The 25,746-nt window shown below is 38.9% G+C and overlaps 1 protein-coding gene across 2 annotated transcripts in view; it reads left to right on the plus strand.

The window, feature by feature from the left end:
- The window catches only part of WBP4 (WW domain binding protein 4), a 59,375-nt gene extending 34,228 nt beyond the window's left edge, over window positions 1–25,147 (plus strand). For both annotated transcript variants that reach the window (XM_041731099.1, XM_041731098.1), the window contains exon 10: window positions 24,794–25,147. In XM_041731099.1, coding sequence (XP_041587033.1) covers window positions 24,794–25,004 — 211 coding nt within the window. In that variant the 3' untranslated portion in view covers window positions 25,005–25,147. The remainder of the gene's footprint in view (window positions 1–24,793) is intronic.
- Window positions 25,148–25,746: the final 599 nt, after the last annotated feature.

Here is a 25,746-nt window from a genome sequence, read left to right on the forward strand (position 1 = left end):
AAATAATAAAAATTAAAAAATAAAAATCCCAATGTAGCTACATAAAGTGTTACATTAGTTTCAGGTTTACAATATGGTGATTCAGTAATTCTGTACATTACTCAATGCTCTTCATGGTAAGTGTGTACTTAATCCCCTTCACCTATTTCACCCATCCCCTCACCCATCTTCCCTCTGGTAACCATCAATTTGTTCTCTATAGAGTCTATTTTTTGCTTGGTCTCTTATTCTTTGTTCATTTGCTTTGTTTCTTAAAATCCACTTGTGAGTGAAATCGTAGGTATTTGTCTTTCTCTGATGTAATTCATAATTTTTCTCTCCCCCTCACATTGAAGATATATGCTGTCACACTTTACACTTTTATTTTGTAAATTCCTTGCCTGCTTTATATAGACATAACTTAATCTTACTGCTTTTATGCATTCTGCTTTTCTTACTCCTACTTATGGTCTTTCTTTTCCTTTTTCCTGTTTGTTTTTTTTTTAAGATTTTATTTATTTATTCAGGGCAGCCCTGGTGGCTTACCAGTTTAGTGCCGCCGTCAGCCTGGGGTGTGATCCTGGAGACCCAGGATCGAGTCCCACATCGAGCTCCCTGCATGGAGCCTGCCTCTCCTTCTGCCTGTGTCTCTGCCTCTCTCTCTCTCTCTCTGTGTCTCACATGAATAAGTAAAATCTTAAAAAAAGATTTTATTTATTCATGAGCGAGAAACAGGCAGAGATGTAGGCTCCCTGCAAGGAGCTCGATATGGGACTCAATCTCAGATCTCAGGATCAGGACCTGAGCCAAAGGCAGATACTCAACCACTGAGGCACCCAGGTGTCCCTGTGGTCTTTGTTTCCACTCAAAAAGTCCCCTTAACGTTTTTTTTTAAGTAGTCCCCACATCTAATGTGAGGCTTGAATTCATGATCCCAAAATCAAGATTCCATGCTCTGCCGACTGAGCCAGCCAGGCACATGCCCCTCCTCCCTTAACCTTTCTTGTAGGGATAGTTCAATGGTGATGAATTCCTTTTTAACTTGTTTATCTGGGAAGCTCTTTATTCTAAAAGGTAGCCTTTCTGAGAGTATTGATTGAAGAGTTTTTTCTTTCAGCACTTTGAATATATGGTGCCACTGCATTCTGGCCTGCAGAGTTTCTGTGGTAAAATCCACTGATAGCCTTATAGGATTCCCCTTTTATGTAGCTGTTCTTTTCTCTTGCAACTTTCAAAATTCTACTTTTTGCCATTTTAATTACTGTGTCTTGGTGTGGACCTCCTTGGGTTGATTTTGTTGGGGGCTCTCTACATCTCTTGGATCTGGATTTCTCTTTGCTTTCCCAGATTCAGGAAGTTATCAGCTATTATTTCTTTAAATAAATTTTCTGCCTCTTTCTCTCTCCTCTCCTTCTGAGGTCCCTATAATGTGAATGTTATTATGCTGATGGTGTTGCCAAGTTCCCTAAGTCTATTTACATTTCTTTTTCTCTCTCTCTCTCCCTCTCCCTCCCTCCTTCCTGTTCAGCTTGATTGCTTTTCATTATCAGTTCTTCAGGACAGTGATCCTTTCATCTGTTTCTTGTAGTCTACTATTTACTCCAATTAGTGTATTTTTAGTTTCATTTATTGAGTTCTTCATTTTTGTTTGGTTCTTTTTTGTGTTTTCGGTCTCTTTGTTGAGGGTCTCACTGAGGTCCTCCACTCTTTTCTCAAGTTCCGTGGATATCTTTATGATGGCTTTAAATTTTCTGTCAGGTATGTTATCTGTTTTGTTTGGCTCTCTTGCTGTGATTTTGTCCCGTTCTTTCATTTGGGACATAATCATCTCTTCATTTGCTCTAACTCTGTGTCTGTTTGTTTTTTCCCCCCCTCCATGTCTGTTTCTGTGTGTTAGGAAAGTCAGGTACATCTCCTCTTGAAACTAGTGGACTTATAAAGAAGTTCTGTAGTGCCCTGCTATGCAGTGTCCACCTCTTCACCTGGCATTTCAGGGTTGTCTCTTATGTGTTTTGTGTGCATCCTATCAATGTGGCTAAGCAATGTTTGCCTTCAGACCAGTCGTCTACAATGACTCCCTTTGCCTTTTGGGGGAGGGTTTTGTTCATGTGTTAATAATGGACCAGTCTGGGGTCTCCTTGGGCTTGATATGAGTCAGACCAGGTGTTTGCCAGAGATGCAGTAGCAGCAAAATGTAGAGTACTTTCTCTGTTTTATCACCTGAGAAGCTTTCATTGATGAATAGGGCCTGTAGTCAGACCCAGTGTCTGCCCCCAGTACACTGCTGGGCCTGCAGTAGGACTGGTGTGTCTGATTATCTTCCCCTCACTCCAGGACAGAAGTCACCTCATGAGTGGTGCTTGTCCCTCTTAGGCTGCTTGCACACTGCCAGGCTTATGGCATCATTTCAGATTGGTTCTGGCCAAGGGCATATTGGAGGGGCCTCAGTGTTCAAGAGAATAAAGGGGCAGGGGTATGATGTTAGCAAGATTTGTGTAGGTCTGTTGTGGGAAGGGACATGGAGTCACTTTAGAAAACTACCACAGGGCTGGAAGAGATCAGTCCTTAGGAGAAAGGTGGTGGGGCACAGTGCCAGCTAGGTCTGCACTTCTCTAACCTGCTGAGTGGAAGGGGACAGTTCTACAAAAAGCTAATGGAAAGTATTAGCACTGTACTGATTCCCACAAGTGTCCACGTGTCTAGGTTAGGGGCCTTAGGAGGGGTAAATGGCACTTGCCACCAACTTTGTTTCTGGAAAAGTCTCATAAAGATTCCTGCCCCTCCACCATGTACTTGGAGATTAGTAAATATATCTTTCCTCTATCCGCTAGGCATTTTTCTAGCTGCTGCTTCTGTCCTTTTTCTCTGCGCAGGGCTGTTTGTTGTGCTGTCTCTTTAACGGTAGGGACTCAGTTTCCTATTGACCTCTAGCCTTCCCACAGCCAAGCCCCCTGATTTTTTTAAAGTTCCAGATGTTAATCCCACTGACCTAAAAACTTGCATAATTAGGCCCCTCTGGTTTTCAAGTGAAAGTGTTAACAGGAAAAAAAAAAAAAAGAAAGAAAGTGTTAACAGGGATTCATCTTCCCAATGCAGGTTCCCTGTGCCTGGAGTGAGTGAGTGTCTCTCTCCCTTCTCTGTGCCCACAGTATCCCTCCCTTCCACAGAGTTTTGTGCCTCTGACTGAATCCCCACCCTTCCTGCCCTCTTTGATGTGGCCTCTTCTCTACATTTACCTGTGGACAGTCTGTTCTTCCAGTCTTTGGGTTGTTTTCTGGGTAATTTACACTGATATGGGTATTATCTAGTTGTATGCATGGAATAAGATGAGCTTAGGATTCTCCCACTCTGCCATCTTCCTGGAAGTCGAGCCATTCTTTCTTTAAATAAGCTTTCCACTCCTTTCTCCCTCCCTTTTCCTTCTAAGACTATAATGATGCATACATTGCTTTGGACAAATCTTAGCTCTCAATTATTTTGGCCAGTTACTGAAAGTTTACTGTATTTCTTTGGGGGAGACATTGTTCCTGATTCTTGGTGATCCCTGTAGACCTTCTGAACTGACTTATCTGTGGGTGGAGGAACAACAGAACATACTGGGATTCCATGTCTAATGGAACAGGGCACCAGACTCGGGCATGTAGCAACACTGGGTCCTGGGAGCATATTTTCTCTTTGGCTCAGGGTTTTAGGATCCAACAACTGTGCACTTCTTTGAAGCATTGTGGGTATTTCACAGTGGCTATAAGGGCTGTTGGGCTCTTCAGCAGTGCTTCCAAGTTTAGCAGATAGGGACTAGGATAGACAGTGGTGGTGGCTGGATCTGGTGATGTGCACACGGCTGCCTATGTAGTAGCCAACAGACATAGTGGTGGTGGCCAGATAGGCACCAAGGGCTGGAGCCAACTACAGCCTCATTGGTAGCTTTTGGGAGCTTGGCTGTCAAAATACTCCTGTGGCTATACAGTCTCCCTCTGTGAGGATCTACTGCAATGGAGGATGGTGTCAGGGTTTGGACTAGGGGCATATAGGTAAATAGCTTGGGTAGGTAGCTGTAGGTGAACATGATCATGCAGGCCAGTGCCAGAGATACGGCCTGATTCAGATCCAGATTTGTACCCCAGCAGCAGGGTTCCTGGCTGTTAGCATGATTTCCTATGTGGCATTATCTACACCCATCCTCAATGTGCACACTGCAATAGAGACTGGTAATGAGCATCAGGGTGGTAGCATTTAAATGCACAGCTATTCCTGAGTATACCAATTAACAGTGGGGGATGACCCACAGACCTTGCTGCCAGGCTCTGGCAGAGACAGAGATCAAGGGACTCAGGCATTTGGAATCAGGAAAAGCTAATACCTGTTGGGCAGAATACCTGGTGAAATCTGCAGGAAGTCTGGAATAGTTGTACTGTCTGTTGGTTCCTTTTTCAGTGGCAAAAGCTGCTGAGTTTGTAGAGTACATCACTATGAACCACAGTCACTCCTGCTGCGCAGCTGCCCTTGAGAGATCCTACTTTTCTTCCTTGTTCCTAGTGATCTCTGTACATCTCAGCTTGCCAGTATAAAGCAAAACTGAAATAGGACCTTCTTACAGTGCCCCCAAAGGCTAGTTAAGCTAGTCACTCACTCTACTTGTCTTATCCTGGTGAAGGGGGAACTCTTTCTAGCTGGGAAGTTTCCTTTTGGCTCTGGGCAGTGTTGCCTTGGTAGATGAGGTGATACAGATGAAATGAAGTTGTCTTTCTTCTCTTTTGTAGTTCGCAGGGTTTTTTATGTTGCTAAAATATCTTAAGAGGATTCCAGAGCTCTCCCAGAACTGTTTTTCTTCACATATAACTCTCTAATTGTTGATCATTTTGTGGGGTATGGAGGCTTGGGTTTCTACTAAAGGATTTTTTTAAATTTGTTTTTACTTAATCAGCTTGATTTTGTCTGTTTTATTATGCTTCCATTTATTAATGGGCTTTCTGCTTATCCATTTCTCTTTATTTTCATAATTTTGTTACCCTGACTTTTCTTAAGTTCCTTTATTTTTGTTCTTTCTTCAGATGAACACTTAGACTGTTGAGAGGACACAAGGAAGTGATGTTGTTTCTTAACAAACATAATTAAAGTAGTTTGGTCTCTGAATATAGTTCTGGCTATATATCACATAAACTCTGAATGAAAGTTCCTTGATTTCATTGTTTTTATTTTTTTATTTTTATTTTTTAAAGATTTTATTTATTTATTCATAGAGACAGAGAGAGAGAGAGAGAGAGAGAGGCAGAGACACAGGCAGAAGGAGAAGCAGGCTCCTTGCAGGGAGCCCCATGTGGGACTCAATCCCGGGTCTCCAGGATCAGGCCTGGGCCGAAGGTGGCGCTAAACAGCTGAGCCACCCGGGCTCCCCGATTTCATTGTTTTTAGAACAATTTAGCATTGTATTTCCACTTACTTTTTCATTTGATGGTTTTCCAAAAGAGTATTTGTTTTTATTAACCTTAAAAATAAAACTGCCAGGGGCACCTGGGTGGCTCAATCAGTTAAGCACAGACTCTTGATTTTGGTCATGATCTCAGATTTGTGAGATTGAGCCCCACATCAGACTCTGCACTGAAGAATGAAGCCTACTTAAGATTCTCTCTCTCCCTCTGCCATGCTCCCTCCTGCCTATAAGTGCACGCTCTCAATCAGTCAGTAAGTCTGCCAGTTCTTTTACCAGCAAAAACGGGTTTATTCAGGAATAGCAGAGAACTGCAATCCAGGACAAGCAAACTATGGCAAAACTATAGGCAAATCCGGGTCACCCAGGTGGCTTAGCGGTTGAGCATCTGCCTTCAGCTCAGGGTGTGATCCTGGAGTCCCAGGATCTAGTTCAACATTGGGCTCCCCACAGGGAGCCTGCTTCTCCCTCTGCCTGTGTCACTGCCTCTCTCTCTCTCTCTCTGTCTGTCTCTCATGACTAAATAAAGTTTAAAAAGAAAAAAATAGACTAATCCACAGAACAAAAGAGAGAAACACTCTTTTATAGAGGAAAGGGGGATATAGGGAAGGCTATTATAAACAAAATGGGTCCATTGGAATAAACTGGGAACATGAAGTGTAGTGGCTTTTAATTGCCTGCGTTGTGATGGTCTCTTATTGGCTGCGCTGTTTGCAGGGGCAGGAGTGAAGAAGAGCCTTCTTCCTGCTGGGATACTAAAGTGGGTCCTTGGTCTCTTCCTGTTGGGTTTGCAACTGAGGAATGGTAGGGTGTGAAAGCTCCCCCTGCTGGCCTCCTGACTCCATTCTAAATGAGGTTTCTGTTTATGAAAATTTTCACATCCCCACCCTGGTTTTTTTTTCCCCCAACTCAAGACAGAAATGTATTTCTCTCTCATATAATATGCAAAGATAGAAGGTGATTCAGAGCAGGTCTGTATCTGTATTCCATAAAGTCATTCAGTGATGCAGTTTCTTTCCATCTTGTTGCTCTGCCATTCTCCACAATGTTGTCTGTTGAATTGTCAAAGCTGGATCACTGCCATATCCATGTTTGTACCCTCAGAAAGGAAAAAGAATGCTGGAAGACATAGCCTGTGTTTTAGGGCCAACATTCAGAAGACCCATAACTTGAACTTAGTTTACATGACCGGCCATACCTAACTGCAGGAGAGATTCCAAAAGGTAGTCTTGAGAAACCATGGGTCCAGCCATTGCCCTAATACTAGGGAAGAAAGGGAGAATGGATTTAAGGGATTAACACCAGTCTGCCACAAGATAACTAACCAACTGACTCTCGTTAGAAAGTTCAGGGATGAGTAGAGCTTCTGAATATCGAAGGGACAGTGAAGGAACCTGCAAAGGACAATGGTTGTTATAGAGGCTTCTGTTGTGGGGACAGTGAGGGGTCCAGGGCTCCTTGTAACATTGGTACTCCAATAAGTGATTCTAATAATCACTTCTAAAGTAGAGGAGCAGTTGTACTCCGTGTAGGTTATCCAATTTGTAAATGAGCCAGGCTTCCGAAGCCTTTCTTCCTTAATGTTCACCAGACAGCCTTAGATGAAGACCGTATCTGTGAGGCCTGAGCTCTTTTTTTGGGTTTTATTATTTTTGTGCGTGTGTGCTTATTTCCTTTTCTGTTCCCCACCCCCTTTTCTCTTTTTTCATCATTGTAGGTATGCTCTTTATTCCCCAAACCCTGTTTTACCCATCACCTCACCCATCACCCCATACACCTGCCTTCTGGTAACCATCACTTTGTTTTCTATAGTTAAGATTCTTTTTCTTGATTTGTTTCTGTCTCTGTCTCTCCTTTTCTCCTTTTGCTCATTTGTTTTGTTTCTTAAATTCCACGAGTGAAATCATGAGGTTTGTCTTTCTCTGACTGACTTATTTCACTTAGCATGATACTGTCTAGCTCTATCCATATTGTTGCAAGTGACAATATTTCATTCTTTTTTATTGTCAAATAATATTCCAATGTGTGTGTATCGTATTGTCTTTATCCATTAATCTATCACTCAGCACTGGGCTGCTTCCATAATTTGGCTGTTGTAAATAATGCTGTAATAAACATAGAAGTGCATGTATCCCTTTGGGTTAATGTTTTTGAATTTTTTTGGTAAATACCCAGTAGTGTGATTGATTACTGCATCCTAGGGAAGTTCTGTTTTTAATTTTGTGAGGAACTTCTGCACTGGTTTCCACAGTGGCTGAACCAATTTGCATTAAACAGTATTTGTTCCTCCAACCCATGAGCATGGAATGTTTTTCCATTTCTTTGTGTTGTCTTGAATTTCTTTCATCAGTGTTTTACAGTTTTCAGAGTACAGGTCTTTCATCTCTTTAAGCTTATTTCTAGATATCTTATTGTTTTTGGTGCAATTGTAATTGGAATTTTTTCTTCATTTCACTTTCTGCTGCTTCATTATTAGTGTATAGGAATGCAGCAGATTTCTGTACAATAATTTTGTATCCTGTGACTTTACTGACTTCATTTATCAGTTCTAGCAGTTTTTTGGTGGAATCTTTATGGATGCACATGTGTGTGTGTGTTATATTATCTGCAAACACTGAGAGTTCTACTTCTTCCTTCCCAATTTAGATGCCTTTTATTTCTTTATGTTGTCTAATTGCTGTGGCTAGGATATGCTGAATAAAAGTGGTGAGATGGACATCCTTGTCACTTTGTTGACCTTTGGGGAAAAGCTCTCAGTTTTTCACTATTATTGTGATGTTGACTATGGATTTTTCATGGAAGACTTTATTACCTTGAGGTATATTCCCTCTAGACTTACATTGAGGAGAGTTTTTATACATGAGTGAATGTTGTAAATTTTGTCAAATGCTTTTTCTACATCTACTGAAATGATTATATGCTTTTTATCCTTTGTCTTATTGATGTGATATATCATGTTGATTGTCTTGCAAATATTGAACGACTCTTTCATTCCAAGAATAAATCCCACTTGATCGTGGCATATTTTTTTTATGTATTGTTGGAATCAGTTTTCTAATATTTTGCTGAGAACTTTTACATTTATATTCATGAAAGATAGTGGTCTGTAGTTTTCTTTTTTTGTGGTGTCTGTATCTGGGTTTTGGTACTAGTGATACTGGCCTCATAGAATGAATTTGGAAGTTTTCTTTCCTCTTGCATTTTTTGGAATAGTTTGAAAAGAACAGGTAGTAACTGTTTTACTACCTACGTATTTAGTAGAATTTGCCTATTAAGCTCTCTGGTCCTGGACTTAGGTTTTTTGGGAGTTTTTTGATTAATCATTCAATTTTATTGTTTGTGATCAGTCTTTTCAAATTTTCTATTCTTCCTCCTTCCTACCTCCTGGTAGGTTGTATGTTTCTGTGAATTTATCCATTTCTTCTAAGTTGTCCAGTTTGTTGGCATGTAAGTTTTCATGATATTCTGTTACAGCTGTTTTTATTTCAATGGTGTTGGTTTTTTCTCCTGTTTAATTATTGATTTTGTTTATTTAGGTCCTCTCCCCCTGTCTCTCGCTCTTTTTTTTTTTTTTTTCCTGATGTGTTTGGCTAGAGGTTTATCAATTTTCTTGACCTTTTTCTAAGAACCAGTTCCTGATTTCATTGACTTTTTTTTCCTATATAATTTATTTCTGTTTTCTTTATTATTTCCTTTATTTGCTAGTTTGGGGTTTTGTTGGTTCTTTTTCTAGTTCCTTTAGGTATATGATTAGGTTGTTTGAGATTTTTCTGACTTCTTAAAGCAGGCCTGTATTGCTATAAACTTCCCTCTTAGAATAGATTTTGCTGCATCCCAAAGATTTTGGACCATTGTGTTTTCATTCTCATTTGTTTCTTTGTAATTTTTTATGTCGTCTTTGATGTCTTAGTTGACCCATTCATTGTTTAGTAGCATATTTAATCTCCATATATCTGTCCTCTTTGCAGATTTTTTTTTGCTTGTGGTTGATTTCTGGTTTCATAGTGTTGTATTCAGAAAAGAAGCATAGTGTGACTTCAATCTTTTTCAATTTGTTGAGACTTGTTTTGTTGCCTAATATATTATCTCTTCTAAACAAAACAAAATATAAAGCCACTATTTCCTTGTTAATTTTCTATTTGGATGATCTATCCATTGACACAAGTGGTGTGTTCAAGTGCCCTACTTAAGGGGCATCTGGGTGGCTCAGTTGGTAAAGTGTCTGCTTTCAGTTCAGGTCACAGTCTCAGGGTTCTGGATTGAGCCCTTGTCAGGCTCTCTGCTCATGGGGAGGTCAGCTGTTCCGTCTCCCTCTGGGCTCACTCAATCTTGTTGTCTCTCAAGTAAATAAAATCTTTAAAATAAAGTGCCCTACTTAATGTATTACCTTCAGTTATTTCCTTTATTTATTAACTATTTTATGTTTTAGGTGCATAAATATTTACAGTTGTTCTATCTTGTTGATTGTTTTCTTTATTATTATATAGATTCCTTCTTTGTCTGCTGTTACACTCTTTGTATTAAAGTCAATTTTGTCTTATACAAGTATTGCTACCCTGACTCGCTTTTGACATCCATTTGCATGAAAGATGGTTCTCTATTCCCTTACATTCATTTTGCAGATATCTTGGGCTTTTAAAATGAGTCTCCTGTAGGCAACCTATAGATAGGGTTTGTTTTTTTATTCACTCTGTCACCCTATGTCTTTTGATGGGAGCATTTAGTCCATTTACATTCAAAGTAATTATTTATTAATAGGTATGTATTTACTGCCATTTTGTTACTTGTTCTTTGGGGTTTTTTTATAGATTTAGTCTGTTCCTTTTCTTGCTCTCTGTCATGGCTTATATTGGCTTTCTTTAGTAATATAATGAGATTCTTTTCTCTTCTTTGCATATCACTGGTTTTTGATGTATGCTTATCATTAGGTTTGTATATAACATCTTCTGCATATAGGCTGTATTATGTTCATGGTCATTTAAATTTGAACCCATTCCTTACCCATCTCTCCCCACATTTAAGTATATGGTGTCATATTCATCTTTTTATTTTGTGAATCCTTTGGCTGATTTTTACAGAAATATTTACTTTTATACTCTCACTTGTGGTCTTTCCTTTCCAGTTAGAGAGGCTCCTTTATTACTTCTTGTAGGGTTGGTTTGGTGGCCATGAACTTTTTTGTTTTTGTTCGTCTGAAAATTCTGTCTCTCCTTCTCATCTAAATGGTAGCCTTGTTGGATAGCATATTCTTGACTGCCTGCAGATTTTCCCCTTCTAACACTTTGAAATATCATATCACTCCCTTCTGACCTGGAAAGTTTCTGTTGAAAATCCACTGATAGCCTTATGAGGTTTCCCTTGTATGCAACTGTTTTCTTTTCTCTTGCTGCTGTTTTTCCTTTAATGATACTTTCTGCCATTTTAATTACTATGAGTCTCAGTGTGTGGACCTCCTTGAGTTGAATTTTTGGGGAGCTCTCTGTGCTTCCTGGATCTGGATATCAGTTTCCTTCCCCAGATTAGGGAACTTCTCAGCTGTTATTTTTTCAAATAAATTTTCTGCCCCTCTTCTCTTTTTCTTCTGAGTTACATATAATGCAAATATTATTACACTTGATGGAATCACTGAGTTCCCTAAGACTGTTTTTAATTTGAATAGGTTTTTTTCTTCTCCTTTTCTCAGATTACCTTCCATTACTCTCTTTTTTTGGGTCAGTTATTTCTTCCTCTACTTCATCTAGCCTGCTCTTTATTCATCAGGTGTATTTTTAATTGCATATATTGCATCCTTGATCTCTGGTTATTTTTAATCTCTGTGTTAGGGTCTCATTGATATTTTCCACTCTTCTCAAGTCCATTGAGTATCTTTATGATAATTCTCTATCAGGCATATTCTGTCCATTTTGCTTATTAGCTCTCTCATTGTGGTTTGGGTCTGTTCTTTCATGTGCAAAGTGTTTCTGTTCTCATTTTGTCTGAATTTCTGTGTGTGTTAGGAAGGTCAGCTACTTCCTGCTTTTTTTTTTTTTTTAAGATTTTATTTACTTATTCATGAGAGACATAGGCAGAGGGAAAAGCAGGCTCCCTGGGAGGAGCTTGATGTGGGACTCAATCCTGGGATCACGCCCTGAACCAAAGGCAGATGCTTACCTACTGAGCCACCCAGGTGTCCCTACTTCTTGCTCTCAACACTAATAGTCTTATGAAGAAAAGTCCTATAGTGCTCTGCAATGCAGTGTTCCTATTCCCCGGGGCCTGGAGCATTGGGAAGTGTCTCTGTGTGTTCTCTGCTGTTGAGTCTTGACCTCTTTTGCCTTCAGTCCAACTGCAGAGGTTCTCTTTGGCTATTGTGGGCAGTGTTTGGTCTGCAGTAGGGTTGGGGTGCATTTTAACAAAGTGTGCGATAGTCTGCTTGCAAAATGAGACCCCCCCCGAAGGAACTGAGGTTTCACAAAACGTGTTGAGAGATGTAGTGTTGGCAGGGTTTGCGCCAGACTTCTCAGGGATGGGACCTACTTCTCTTGTACAGAGTTAAGTGTTACTGGGAAGGGAGATCCACTGAAGCATGGGGTTAGGGGGTGGGCAGCAGGGCTTGGTGTAAGCAAGTTAGGTAATGAGTGTTGGCTTCACTGGTTCCCATAGGTGGCCATTGTTTATATGGAGGGGAGGACAGAGCAGGGAAGGGAAATGGCACCTGCCAGCTCCTTTATTCCTGGAGGAGCCCTGTGAGCCCTCTGTCTCTAGGCCACACTGAAAAGAGCACATCACTCTCCCTTCTGTCTGCTCTCCGTGTTTTTCAAACTGCTGGTTCGGTGCTCTGTTTGTGCTGTTTGTTGTGCTGTCTCGGTAAGGGTATGAACTGAGCTTCCTAACACCCTCTGCACTTTCCCAGAGCTGAATCCTGCTTAGAACCAACTGTTAGATATCACTTGTCAGTTTTTCCAAATTATATTTGGGAGAACATCCTTTTGGACCTTGACAGAGGTTTGGCTGTTGATCTCCTGAGTGCAGCATTTTTGGCAGAAATATCAGGTGGTTCCCTTTGGCCTCCAGGGAGTTAAGTCTGGAATGCCTAGGAACCTTAATAATAGCTAGAGCCACTGGCAAAACTATGACATCTAATACATTTTGGACATACAAGTCATTTTTAGTCTCATTGGAAGTAAGGACACCTTATGTTTTCATAATATTCCAAAGTCATGAGCTCTCCCCCAAGGTATACCAACTGTCAGTATAAATATTTGTGCCTTTACCCTTGACTAAGGTACAAGCTCTAGTAAGGATGTGTAATTCAGCCTCTTGGGCTGAAGTAGCCAAAGGTTAAAGGTGCCATCTCGATGACTTCAAAAGGAGTATCCAATAACATGCTAATAAGCAGAGTATTTACCATTTTTATCCTTTAAATAAGAACTATCAGTAAACCATGAAAAATATGCATTGGTTAAAGGAGTTTCCTATAAATTGTCACAGGGAGTCAAAAGGTGAGCTGTCAACATTAAGTAGTCCTGAGGGGTTTCATCCGTGAAGCAGGGGAGAATAGCAGGGTTAAGGTTATTGCAATGAGAAAGTTATATGAGGAGCAGTTAGCATGAGGATTTCATGAGGTCAGCAAGAGTGATGAGAATTCAGGATGGCTTCTGCTGTGTGTGGCACAAGGATTCTTAAAGGAAACCCACTATTTCTTCAATGGCCTTAACTAAAAAGACAGTGGCAGTAATGGCTCTGAGACAAAAAAGCATATCCCCATGCTCAGGGTCTAGTTGTTGGCTCTTAATAATAACCTATGCGTCCATGAGAGTCTTCATATTCTGGGGTCAGCACTCCAACGGCAGTCTCTTCCTTCTTACATACAAAGGAAAAAAGGGAAGTTGATTATCAGGATGTCTGAGAGCAAGGGGCTTTATTTTTTATTAGGCTTTCAGTTCTCAAAGGCTGTATTATCCTTATCTTTTCAAATAATAGGGTTATGTTTGTCATTTTTTAATAAGGCCTATAAAGGTTGAGCCATAGTTTGGGATTCAATTTTGACAGTAGCCAGCCAGTCTAAGAAAGCTTTGTCACTGGTGCTTACTTTTAGGTTTGGGGAAATTCAGGATGCCTTGACGTCTTCCTGGATCCAAATGTAATCCACCTTCTGAGATCAGGTGCCCTAACCTGAGTTTGAGCAAAACTGCAGTTTTTCTTTGGAAATTTTATGTCCCTTTAAGGCCAAAAGTTTTAATAAGTAAGTGCTGTCCTCTTGTGAAGAGGTTTAAAAAGGGAGAAGTATATCTTCTACATTTTATAAATTAGAACCTATAGAAAACCTGATATCCAAATCAGCTTTTCAGGTCTGTGAAAAGGAAGGACTATTTGAAACCTTTAGGGAATTCTGTCCAGGTGTAAAGCAAAAAGATACTGGCTCTTGCTATCAACTAGAATACTAAAATGCACTGCATAGATCAATTACAATGAAAAATTTTCTTTCAGTCGTAATGGATGTCAGTAGCACATGAGGGTTAGGAACAACAAGGTGTGCCAAGAGAGGGATAGCAATGTTATTTATTGCTCAGAGATCCTGGAAAAGCCTCCATCCTCAGCCACTGGGTTTCCTCCCAGGTAAAATACGTATTACGTGAGGCCTTGGGCCTTGTAATCTTGTGTTATGCATTTGACACCTGAAAGGGTTTCTTTACTTCTTGATTAATTATGAGATAAGGTTTTGAGGACTCTATTTGAATTTTAGTGGGAGGTGCACTTGGATTCTGCCAAAATCATTTGGGGATTTTGCCCCTAAAGAGGACGGTAGGTGATTCAATAGGAACAAATAAAACATGCCAAAGGTCATCTAATTCCCCTGTTGGCTATTCAAATTCTAGAATTATTTCCGTCTTTGGGGAGAAAGAAATTCTGGCGTAAGATGCTTTTCTAAGAAATTTAGGCCCAATAAATGAATAAGGGTGCAATAACTAAGGAAAAAAGAGCCTAGACAAAAGGGAATAGATTCAGAGACAGGAACTTGTTGTGGTTTATTAGAGATCTCCACTATTTGAACCATTTTACTACTATTATGAGGCAGGGATAGTGTGGTAGCAGTGGGCTGGATGACAGAGTGTAGCTCTGATGTCAATTTGGAGAGAGATTTGTTCCAATCTTGAGTGATTTCTCCAAGCTGATTAAGAGGAAAGAGCCCCTGCAGTTCCTTAGAGCCCCGTCATTGGGAAATTAAGAGGTCATTAAAAAGACTGACTAGAGGGCTGAAAGTGCCTGGAGAGCTTAAATTTATAACCTTTTTGTTCTTTTCAGCTGCCTTGGCTCTTTGCAATAATAGCAGAAACTAGGTTTTTGGTTTTGTGTTTAAGGGCCTTCATTTGCTGGAGTTGAAAATTGATAATTTTAGCAGGCTTTTAGGTGACTCACCTAGGATGTGAGCAAGCTGGTTTGCTATATTCACTAAATCTGGAGTGGCAATTTACCATTTCATCCTGATCTTTTTAACTAAAGGAGAAATTCCCAAATTGGAACATTAATAAACATAGAGTTAAATGCTACCTGGGTGGACTCAACATCTAAAGAAAAGATCAGAATTTTCTTTAAAGACAGTTGGTGTCAATTGTAATCGTCATGAATGGGTTCATCAAGCATTTGTGTGCAAGCCTGAGTTTTATTTCAGACAGTGGGCTTAGGAAATGCTACTGTAATTGCTTGGTGGAGATTTCCAACAAGTGTTCTATCATCTTACCAAAGGTTAGAGGTTTGTTTTTCAGGATGTTCTCTAGCTAGTTTCATCCAGTGTTTGGCCTGGTTCTCACCAACAAGCCCATGGGATAATTGATATTCAAACTTACCACCTTGGTTTCTCATGCTATATTTTTATAACTATGCTATATTTTTCAGCAAAGTTATTGGGACCCTCAGTCACTTTAGAAAACTCATTAACCATGGCTTACAATTGAGCCTTAGTCCACAGACCATAGGGTTTATTTAGGTCTTCAGAAAACTTAACTTTAAAGAAGCAGGTTTTAATAGGTTCAGGAGAGGAAGGAGCAGAGAGGTGAGTAGGAAAAGGCAAGTTCAGCAGAGAGAATAGACAAAAATGGTATCAGAGGTGGGGCCTGAGTACAAGATGGGTGCAGATGGAGGGAGGGAGAAAAAAGCCTCAGAAGCCATTTTGATGTCTTTCAGTTGTTTGCCTCAGTTGATTCAGAAATAGCATTTGCGGGGGCGGGGGGGGACCTCAATCCTGAAAACATCTGGAAGCCCCAAGGTACTATTTAAAATAGGCATCCCGGGATCCCTGGGTGGCGCAGTGGTTTGGCACTTGCCTTTGGCCCAGGGCGCGATCCTGGAGACCCGGGATTGAGTCCCACATCGGGCTCCCGGTGCATGGAGCCTGCTTCTCCCTCTGCCTATGTCTCTGCCTCTCTCTCTCTCTCTGTGACTATCATAAATAAATAAAAATAAAAAATAAATAATAAAATAAAATAGGCATCCCAGGGGCACCTGGGTGGCTCAGTGGTTGAGCCTCTCTCTACCTTCAGGTCAGGTCATGATCCCGAGGTCCTAGGATTGAGTCCTGCATCAGGCTCCCTGCTCAGCAGAGGGCCTGCTTCTCCCTCTTCTTAGGTCTCTGCCTCTCTCTGTGTATCTCTCATGAATAAATAAATAAAATCTTTTAAAATAAAATAAGCATCCCAGAGATGAAGAATTTGCCCAACAAAGTTAAAGGAATTGGGGATCCCTGAGAGGTGCAGCGGTTTGGCGCCTGCCTTTGGCCCAGGGCGCGATCCTGGAGACCCGGATCGAATCCCACGTCAGGCTCCCGGTGCATGGAGCCTGCTTCTTCCTCTGCCTGTGTCTCTGCCTCTCTCTGTGACTATCATAAAAAAAAAAAAAAAAACAAAGTTAAAGGAATTCATGACCACTAAACTAACCCTACAAGAAATTTTAAAGGGGACTTTTTTTAGTGGAAAGACAGACCATAAGTAGGAGTAAGAAAAGTAGGAAACAAAAGCAGTATATCTATAAAATCAGTCAAGGGATTCACAAAATAAAAGAATGTAAATTATGAAACCATATACCTCAAGTGTAGGGGGAGAAGGTTAAAGAATAGGTTCAAACTTAAACAACCATCAACTAAATATAGATTGCTGTATGCAGAAGATGTTATATTTAATGGTAACCACAATTCAAAAACCAGTAAAAGATATATAAAGAATAAAGAGAAAGGAACCCAAGTATATCACTTAGGCCACTAATCAGAGAAGGAAAAAAAGAACAGAAAAGAACTACAAAAACAACCATAAGACAAGTAACAAAATGGCAATAAATACCTATCAATGATAACTTTGAATGGAAATGGACTGAACACTCCAATCAAAAGACAGTATTGGAATGGATAAAAAGTAAGACTTATCTATATGCTGCCTACAAGAGACTCATTTCAGACCTAAAAACACCTTCCAAATGAACACAAGGGAATGAAGAAACATCTCTCATGAAAATGGGTATCAAAAGAAAGCCCAAGTGGCAAAATACTTAGGACAAAATACCCTTTTCTTTAAGACAAAATAGACTTTAAAACAAAGACTATAACAAGATACAAAAAAGGACATTATATAATAATAAAGGGGACAATAAAATATAACAGTTGTAAATATTTGTGCATCCAACATAGGAGTACCCAAATACAAAAAAAATTAAATAATCAACATAAAGGAACTGATCAACAGTAATACAATAATAGTAAAGGACTTTAACACCCCACTCAGAGTGATGGACACATCATACAAACAAAAAATCAACAAGGACATTGGCTTTGAATGACACATTGGACCAGATGGATCTAACATACATTCAGAACATTCCATCCTAAAACAGCAAAATATACATTCTTTTCAAGTGCTCATAGCTCTCCAGAACAGATCATGTATTAGGCCACAAAACCAGTCTCAATGAAATGAAAAAAATTGAAGTCCTACCATTCATCTTTTTTTGAACACAATACTATAAAACTAAAAATCAACCTTAAGAAAAAAGTCTAGAAAGAGGACATTTACATGGAGGCTAAATAACATGGTACTAAAAAAAATAAAAATTAAAAAATAAATAAATAAATAAATAAATAGCATGCTACTAAACAATGAGTGGATCAACCAAGAAATCAAAAAAGGACATTTAAAATTACATGGAAACATGGGAAATGAAAACACAGTGGTCCAAAATCTTTGGAATACAGCAAAAGCTATTCTAAGAGGGAAGTTTATTGCAATACAGGCCTACCTCAAGAAGCAAGAAAAGTCTCAACTTAACATTATGCCTAAAGGAACTAGAAAAAGAAGCACAAACAAAACCCAAACCAGCAGAAGGAAGAAAGTATAAGTATTAGAGCAGAAATAAATGAAATAGTAACAAAAAATACAGAATAATGACCTAGAGCTGGTTCTTTGAAAAGATCAACAAAATTAATAAGCATTGACCCAGATTCGACAAAAAGAGAGAGGACTCAATCAGGAAAGAGGAAAAATAACCAACACTACAGAAATATACAGGATTTTAAGAGAATATTATGAAAAATTATATGCCAACAAATTTGACATCCTAGAAGAAAAACACAAATTTCTATAAACATTTACCTTCCAAAAACTATCAGGAAGAAATAGTAAATTTGAACATACCAATTACAAGGAATGACATTGAACCAATAATCAAAATACTCCCCACAAACAAAAGTCCAGAACCAGATGCCTTCAGAGGTTAATTCTACCAAACATTTAAAGAATTAACTCTTATCAGTCTTCTCAAACTATTCAAAAAATTAGTAGTTGGAGAAAAAGGTTCTATAGTGGTTTTATGAGGCCAGAATTTCCTGGACTCCAAAACCAGATAAAGACACTATAGGAAAAAAAAATAATTATAGGCCAGGATCTCTGACAAACAAAAATTCAAAAATGCTCAACAAAATATTAGCAAACTGAATCCAACAATATATTTTAAAAAGCATTCACAAACGGGATTTATTCTAGGGATGCAAGAGTGGTTCAATATTCCCAAATCAGTCAACATGATACATCACATCAACAAGGGAAAGGATGAAAAGCATATGATCATTTCAATAGATACAGAAAAAGCACTTGACAAAGTACATCATTCATTCACAATAAAAACCCTCAACAAAGCATAAGGTTTAGAGGGACATACTTCAACATGATAAAGGCCATATACAAAAAACCCACAGCAAACATTGTACTTAATGGTGAAAAACTAAGCTTCTCCCCTAAGATCAGGAACATGACAAGGATGTCCACTCTCACCACTTTTAGTCAACATAGTATTGGTCCTAGCCACAGCAACCAGACAACAAAAACTAAAAACATTCAAATTGGTAAAGAAGTAAAACATTCACTATTTACAGATGAGTTGATACTGTATGTAGAAAACCCTAAAGACTCTGCCAAAAAAGTACTAGAACTGATAAATGAATTCAGTAAGGTTGTAGAATACAAAATCAGTATACAGAAAATCAAGGCGCCTTGCTAGCTTAGTCAATGGAGTATGTGACTCTTGATCTCAGGGTTGTGAGGTCAAGCTCCATGTTGGGTGTGGAGCCTACTTTAAATTTTTTTTTCTCTTTTTAGAAATCTGTTGTATTTTTTTAAAAATTTTTTACAAATTTTATTTATGTGACAGAGCACAAGCAGGGGAAACAGAAGGCAGAGGGAGTAGCAGACAGAGGGAGAGGCAGGCTCCCCCTGAGCAAGGAGCCCAATGCGAGACTCAATCCCAGGAACCTAGGATCATGACCTGAGTCAAAGGCAGACACTTAACTGACTAAGCCACCCAGGCACTTCATCCATTGCATTTCTATACACTAATAATGAAGTAGCAGAAAGAGAAATTAAGGGGGAAAAGCCTTTTACAGTTGCACCAAAAATAGTAAAAACCTAACAAACTGGATGCAGGAGGTGAAAGACCTAAACTCTGAAAACTAAGAAACACTGATGAAAGAAACAAGACAACACAAATGGAAACATACTCCATTCTCATGGATTTAAAAAATACTTTTAAAACATCCATACAACAAAAGAAATCTAGATATAATGCAATCTCTATCAAAATACCAACAGCATTTTTCAAAAAACTAGAACAAATAATACTACAATATGTATGGAATCAGTTAAAGACCTCAAATAGCCAAAGCAGTCTTGAAAAAGAACAACACTAGAAGTATCACAACCACAGATTTCAAGTTACACTGCAAAACTATAGTAATCAAAACAGTATGGCACAAATATAAACAGGTGGATCAATAGAACAGAATAGAGAACCCAGAAATAAATCCATGATTATGTGGTTAATTAATCTTCGAGAAAGGAGGCAAGAATGTGCAATGGGAAAAAGTCTCTTCAACAAATGGTGTTGGGAACACTGGACAGCTACATATAAAAGAATGATACTGGACTACTTTTTTACACCATACACAAAAATTAAACTCACAAAGGACTAAAGACCTAAATGTGAGACCTGAAACTATAAAAATCCTTGAGGAGAGCACAAGCAGTAATTTCCCTGACATCAGCTATAGCAGTATCTTTCTAGGTACGTCTTCTGAGACAAATGAAACAAAATAAAAAACTATTGGGACTGCACCAAAATACAAAGTTTCTGCAGGGACACCTGGGTGGCTTACTAGTTGAGCGTCTACCTTTGGCTCAGGTCATGATCCTGAGGTCCTGGGATCAAGTCCCACATTGGGCTCCCCACAAAAAGGCTGCTTCTCCCTCTGCCTATGTCTCTGCCTCTCTCTGTCTCTCATGAATAAATATTTTTTAAAATTAAAAATAAAATACATTTCTGCACAGCAAAGGAAGCAACCAAGAAAAGGAAAAGTCAGCATACTGAATGGGAGAAGATATTTGCAAATGACACATCTGATAAAAAAGTCAGTGTCCAAATATACAAAGAACTTATACAACTCAACACAACAAAACAAATATTCTGATTTAAAAATGGGCTTAAGACAGGAACAGACGTTTCTCCCAAGAAGACATACAAACACTAACAGACACATGGAAAGATGCTCAACATCACTTATCAGAGTATTGCAAATCAAAACCACAGTATCGCACACCTGTCAGAATGGCTAAAAACAAAAACACAAATATAGCAAGTGTTAATGTGGATATGGAGAAAAAGGAATCCCCCTTGTGCTGTTGGTGGGAATGCAAACTTGTGCAGCCACTGTGGAAAACAGTATGGAGATTCCTCAAAAAATTAAAAATAGGGGGACGCCTGGGTGGCTAAGCGGTTTGGCACCTGCCTTCGGCCCAGGGCGTGATCCTGGAGTGCCAGGATCGAGTCCCACATCGGGCTAAGCATGAAGCCTGCTTCTCTCTGCCTGTCTCTGCCTCTGTGTGTGTGTTTGTGTCTCGTGAATAAATAAATAAAATCTTTAAAAAATTAAAAACGGAACTACCATATGATCCACTGATTCCACTACTGGATATACACCAAAGAATACAAAACCACTAATTTAAAAAGATGTATGCACCCCTATGCTTATTGCAGAATTATTTATAATAGCCAAACTATGGAAGCAGTGCAAGTATCCATCAGGTGAATGGGTAAAGAAAAGGTTATATATACATACAATGGAATATTAGCCATAAAAAAATGAGATCCTACCATTTGCAACAATGTGGGTGGATCTACAGGGTATACAATGCTAAGTGAAATAAGTCAGAGAAAGGACACATATACAATTTCACTCATATTTGGAATTTAAATGAAGGAGGAAAAAAGAAACAAAAAAACAGACTCTGAACTATAGAGAGCAAACTAATAGTTACCAGAAGGGATATGGGGGGAGGAGGAAAGACAAATGTATTAAATAGGTAAAGGGGCTTAAGGGTACATGTATCATGATGGGCACTGTGTAATGTACAGAACTGTTGAATCACTATATTATACACCTGAAACTAATAGAACACTATATGTTAACAGTATTGGAAGTAAAGTTTTTAAAAAACTTTTCAATAAAAAATAAAATAGGCATCCTAATCCATTGTTTGTGCTTTGTTTTTCTACCAGTCACAGCCTTCTAATTTGATTTTGAGTAAAACAAGTTTGGGAATTTCAAAGTTCCCCATAATGCCATTGAAGTTCAAAATTACTTTTGGTTAAGTTGAGCCACTTAGTTATAAAATGTGCATGCATAGGGATAATAGATTTTAAACATAAAACAAGCTAGAGTCCCAGATAGGTGGGAGGAGATGGGGGGGCACCTTCAAGTATTTTTATGACAGGGCTCCCATTTCTTAGAGACTTTTCCCTAGAGCAGAGAAAATTTCCAAACAGCACAGTTTCAACAGTAACAGTCTGGTTCCAAAAAGGCATCAGATGGAAGGCTAGAATAGTTTCAGTAGGCACAATCTGGTTCTAGACTAGAGTTTTGCCAAAGACCCACACAGTTTTATCAGGAACAGTCCAAGTCCTAAAAGGAGTCAGACAAAGGCCAAATAATCTCAGAGATTAAAACAAAACAAAACACCAAACAAAAAAACTGAAGGCCTTAAAACAGAATCCACATGAAACCTGGGGAGCTTGAACACATTAGCATGGAGCTCAAAATCCAGGAGAAAACTCACCTTCAAATTCCAGGGTTGGTGAGAAAGCACAAAACCAGTTGGCTCTGTAGGTACTATCATCTCTTTGCTTATTAGCCACAGTTGCTGAGGGTCTTCCCTGGATCCCATTTCTTATAACTGAGTAGTGTTAACTGTAAAAATAAAACTGCCTCGTATTTTACCTGCAAAAACAGATTTCTTCAGGAATAGCAGAGAATTGCAGCCCAGGACAAACAAGATAGGGTGAAGCCATAGGCAAGTCTAAAGAAGGAAGAAGAGGAATGCCCTTTATAGAGAGAGGAAAGTGGGGTGTTGGGAAGGTTGTTACAAACAAAAAAGTTCATTGGAGGAAACTGGAAGTACAGTGGCTTTTCATTGGCTAAGATCTGACTATCTCTCATTAGCTGGATTGTTTCTGGAGTAGAAGGAAAGCCTTTCTTTGTCCTGCTGGGATAGCAAAGTAGTATCCATGTACAAGGTCCCTCTCCTGTTGGGTCTGGAATTGAGGAGTGATAGGTTGTTGAGAGCTTGCCCTGCTGGCCTGGCTCCATTATGAATGAGGTTTCATTTTATTGATTTTCACATTTTTAATTCTACACGTGGGTGGGGAGGGTTTTTTTTTTTTTAATTTTTCTACCTTTGTTACATTGTGTTTGGGTATTATAACCTTTACAGTTCTTACATTTTGAATTTGGAAATGATTATGGTTTTGTGAAAGTACTTGTATAATTATTTTTTATAACTCATTCCAAAGTTATTTGAAAAGGCATTTATTTATTTGCAGGCTCTTGCCTTTTCTTTCAAATACAAACTTCTGTTAAATATGTTGGCAAATTGAACACCAATAAAAAATAAATTTATAGTTAAATAAATAAATAAGTCGTATCCTACTTAACTGCCACTTCTGTTAACTTCCACCTAGAAGTTCCTAGAACCATCATTTCAAAGATGGAACCCGTCTCTGTTTTATCTTTCCTATATTCCCAGTTAAGAAGCAATACTACAGCTTGATCACGCTATCAGCATAAAGCACCAAGATTCAAGTGAAATACATAAGTCCCACATCAAATTTTCTTGGATACAAGTTCATTTTTCCAGTGACCAAACCCTACTGTTCTTCATTCCTCAAATGTTTCTCTCCTTGATTAATAAAATTTCTTACTTTCACTTGGAAGCAGAGTGGTCTACAGGAAAGAATATAATTTTTAGGTCAGATAGACCTGGATTTTAATCCAAGCTCCACCACTTATGTAACAGTTTGGTTGACCAAGTTACTTAACCTCTTTAAACCACAGTTTCCTCTCCTATAATAAAAGAATAAAAAGCCAAGAATTAATACTCCCATCAATTGCAGGGGCTACTAGCCTTCTTAGGAAAAGCAGAGAAAATAGGAAGGTAGGAAAAGAAGACAAAAACAGCATTTAACTAGGAGTTTTAATACGGTAAATAAAAGTTTTGGAAGACATGTTTTCAAAAGAAATCAGATTTAAGAACTGCTCCAGTGAGAATTCCTATTTCCTGCATCCCCTCATCAGATTTTTTGAGGAAATGTTTATTGCATTATGACCTTAGATTCTTCCTCAAGTGTTTTATGATGCAGAAGTTTTGTTTTAGTTTCAACTGCCTGTTACTAGTTTGAAATGTTATCTTTGTGCTTACATTCTGTCTTTGTTGCAATTCTAGCAAATTCCCAAACTATATTTACATAAAAAAAAAATAGGGGCATGCCCGGCTGCTGTAGTTAGTGGAGCATGTGACTCATGATCTCGGGGTTGTGAGTTCAATCCACACGTTAGGTTTAGAGATAATTTTTTTTTAAGTTTTTATTTTTAAGTAATTACTATGCCTAGAAACCTACTTTTTAAAACATGTTTTTATCCATTATATGTAGGATGGGAATAAAAGATCTTGCAGTACTATTGCTATAGATCTTTCTACATTGTCTTTCTGAGAGGGAAACAAGTTTGTTACCATGTACTTTTAAGATAATTGAACTGAATAGGCATATGTTAAGTGTTAAGTCTTAACCAACACAAACAAATGGAACGGTATTCTATGCTCATGGGTTGGGAGAATTAATATTGTTGAAATGTCCATACTAGGGATGCCTGGGTGGCTCAGGGGTTGAGCGTCTGCCTTCAGCTCAGGGCGTGATCCTGGGGTCCTGGGATCCGGTCCCGCATCAGGCTCCTATGGGGAGTCTGCTTCTCCCTCTGCCTATGTCTTGGCCACCCTACCCTCCACCTCCACCGTGTCTCTCATTAATAAATAAGATCTAAAAAAAAAAAAAGTCCATACTACCCAAAGCAATCTACACATACAGTGCAACCCCTATCAAAATACCACAGCATTTTATATAGAACTAAAACAAATAATACTAAAATTTGTATGGAACTGAACAGCCAAAGTAGTCTTGGAAAAGAAGAACAAAGCTGGAGATCTCACAATCCCAGATTTCAAGCCTTCTGCAAAGCTGTAGTGATCAAAACACTATGGTACTGGCACAAAAATAGACACATAGATCAATGGAACAGAGTAGAGAACCCAGAAATAAACCCATGTTTATATGGTCAGTTAATCTACAGCGATCCTGACTAGGTAAGCTTTTGGTTTAAGTGATAGACGCTTAAAAAAAAAGGTTATTAATTCAAAGGTTCCCAGGAAGGTTTTACCTGCCAAGCTGTGGGAAGGGCAAGAGGGCCTTTGGTGGACTCTGAGGTTATGTAAAAGTTTGTCTTTTATGTCTGTCAAATAATAATTGTACTTGCACTTTCTCTTTCAGTGAGGAGGTAGATTTGGAACTTCCAAGCACTGAAAATGAATATGTATCAACTTCAGAACCTGATATTGGTGGGCAACCCAAAGTGGTATTTAAAGAAAAAACAGTTACTTCTCTTGGAGTCATCGCAGATGGAGTAGCCCCAGTCTTTAAAAAGAGAAGAATTGAAAATGGGAAGTCTCGAAATTTAAGACAACGAGGTGATGATCAGTAATTGTAAAAAGCTTTTTGTACCTGCTTTGTGGACAGCATGGAGACTATACATCTTGAAGCTCCTCTGTGTTTAAATGCTAAATATTTAGATTTATTCTAAATGTATTTTATGTGAATCTAAAATAAATCTTTTTTCATGTGAAACTTATTTTTGCTCCTAAAATGGAAGCCTACCACATTTCATTGTAATACAGTGTATTATGTTCAGTGTCTAAAAGTTGCTAATTACGTCATAATATAAGATGCTATGTATCTGTTATTTACAACATGGAAAAGCAAGGCCTTTATTCCATTCTTACTCAAAAGCACATTCTTATCCTGCACTGAAAATGCATTACTTTTGCACACTGATAGTAACTTATCCAAGAAATAAGAATCAGACCACATAAGAGATGATTCACAGGCCCATGATGATTCAGTTCTGAGGATCCTGTCAGAAGGCTGATGGACAAAGTGTACGTACATGTGTTAGCTTACCGTACTGAATTTAAGGTCAAGGGCCAAAGACCAGGACTGCTACTCAGGTACTTCAAATGCAGTGCTTCATATGAAATGAAAATTGGACCAAAGGTAGAAATGCATATTCTCCCAGTTCAGTTCAAAGCAACAAGCATTGCTTAAACATTATTACTTTGAGCCAGGCATTAGGCTAGGAGCTGAGGATCTGAAGATGAACGAGACCTATCCCTGCTCTTCATGACTTCCCACGCCCGCATAGTCGTTTCCTCAGTCGCACTGTTTAA

Source organism: Vulpes lagopus, chromosome 16 (assembly GCF_018345385.1).
Source record: "Vulpes lagopus strain Blue_001 chromosome 16, ASM1834538v1, whole genome shotgun sequence".
Lineage (NCBI taxonomy): Eukaryota > Metazoa > Chordata > Mammalia > Carnivora > Canidae > Vulpes > Vulpes lagopus.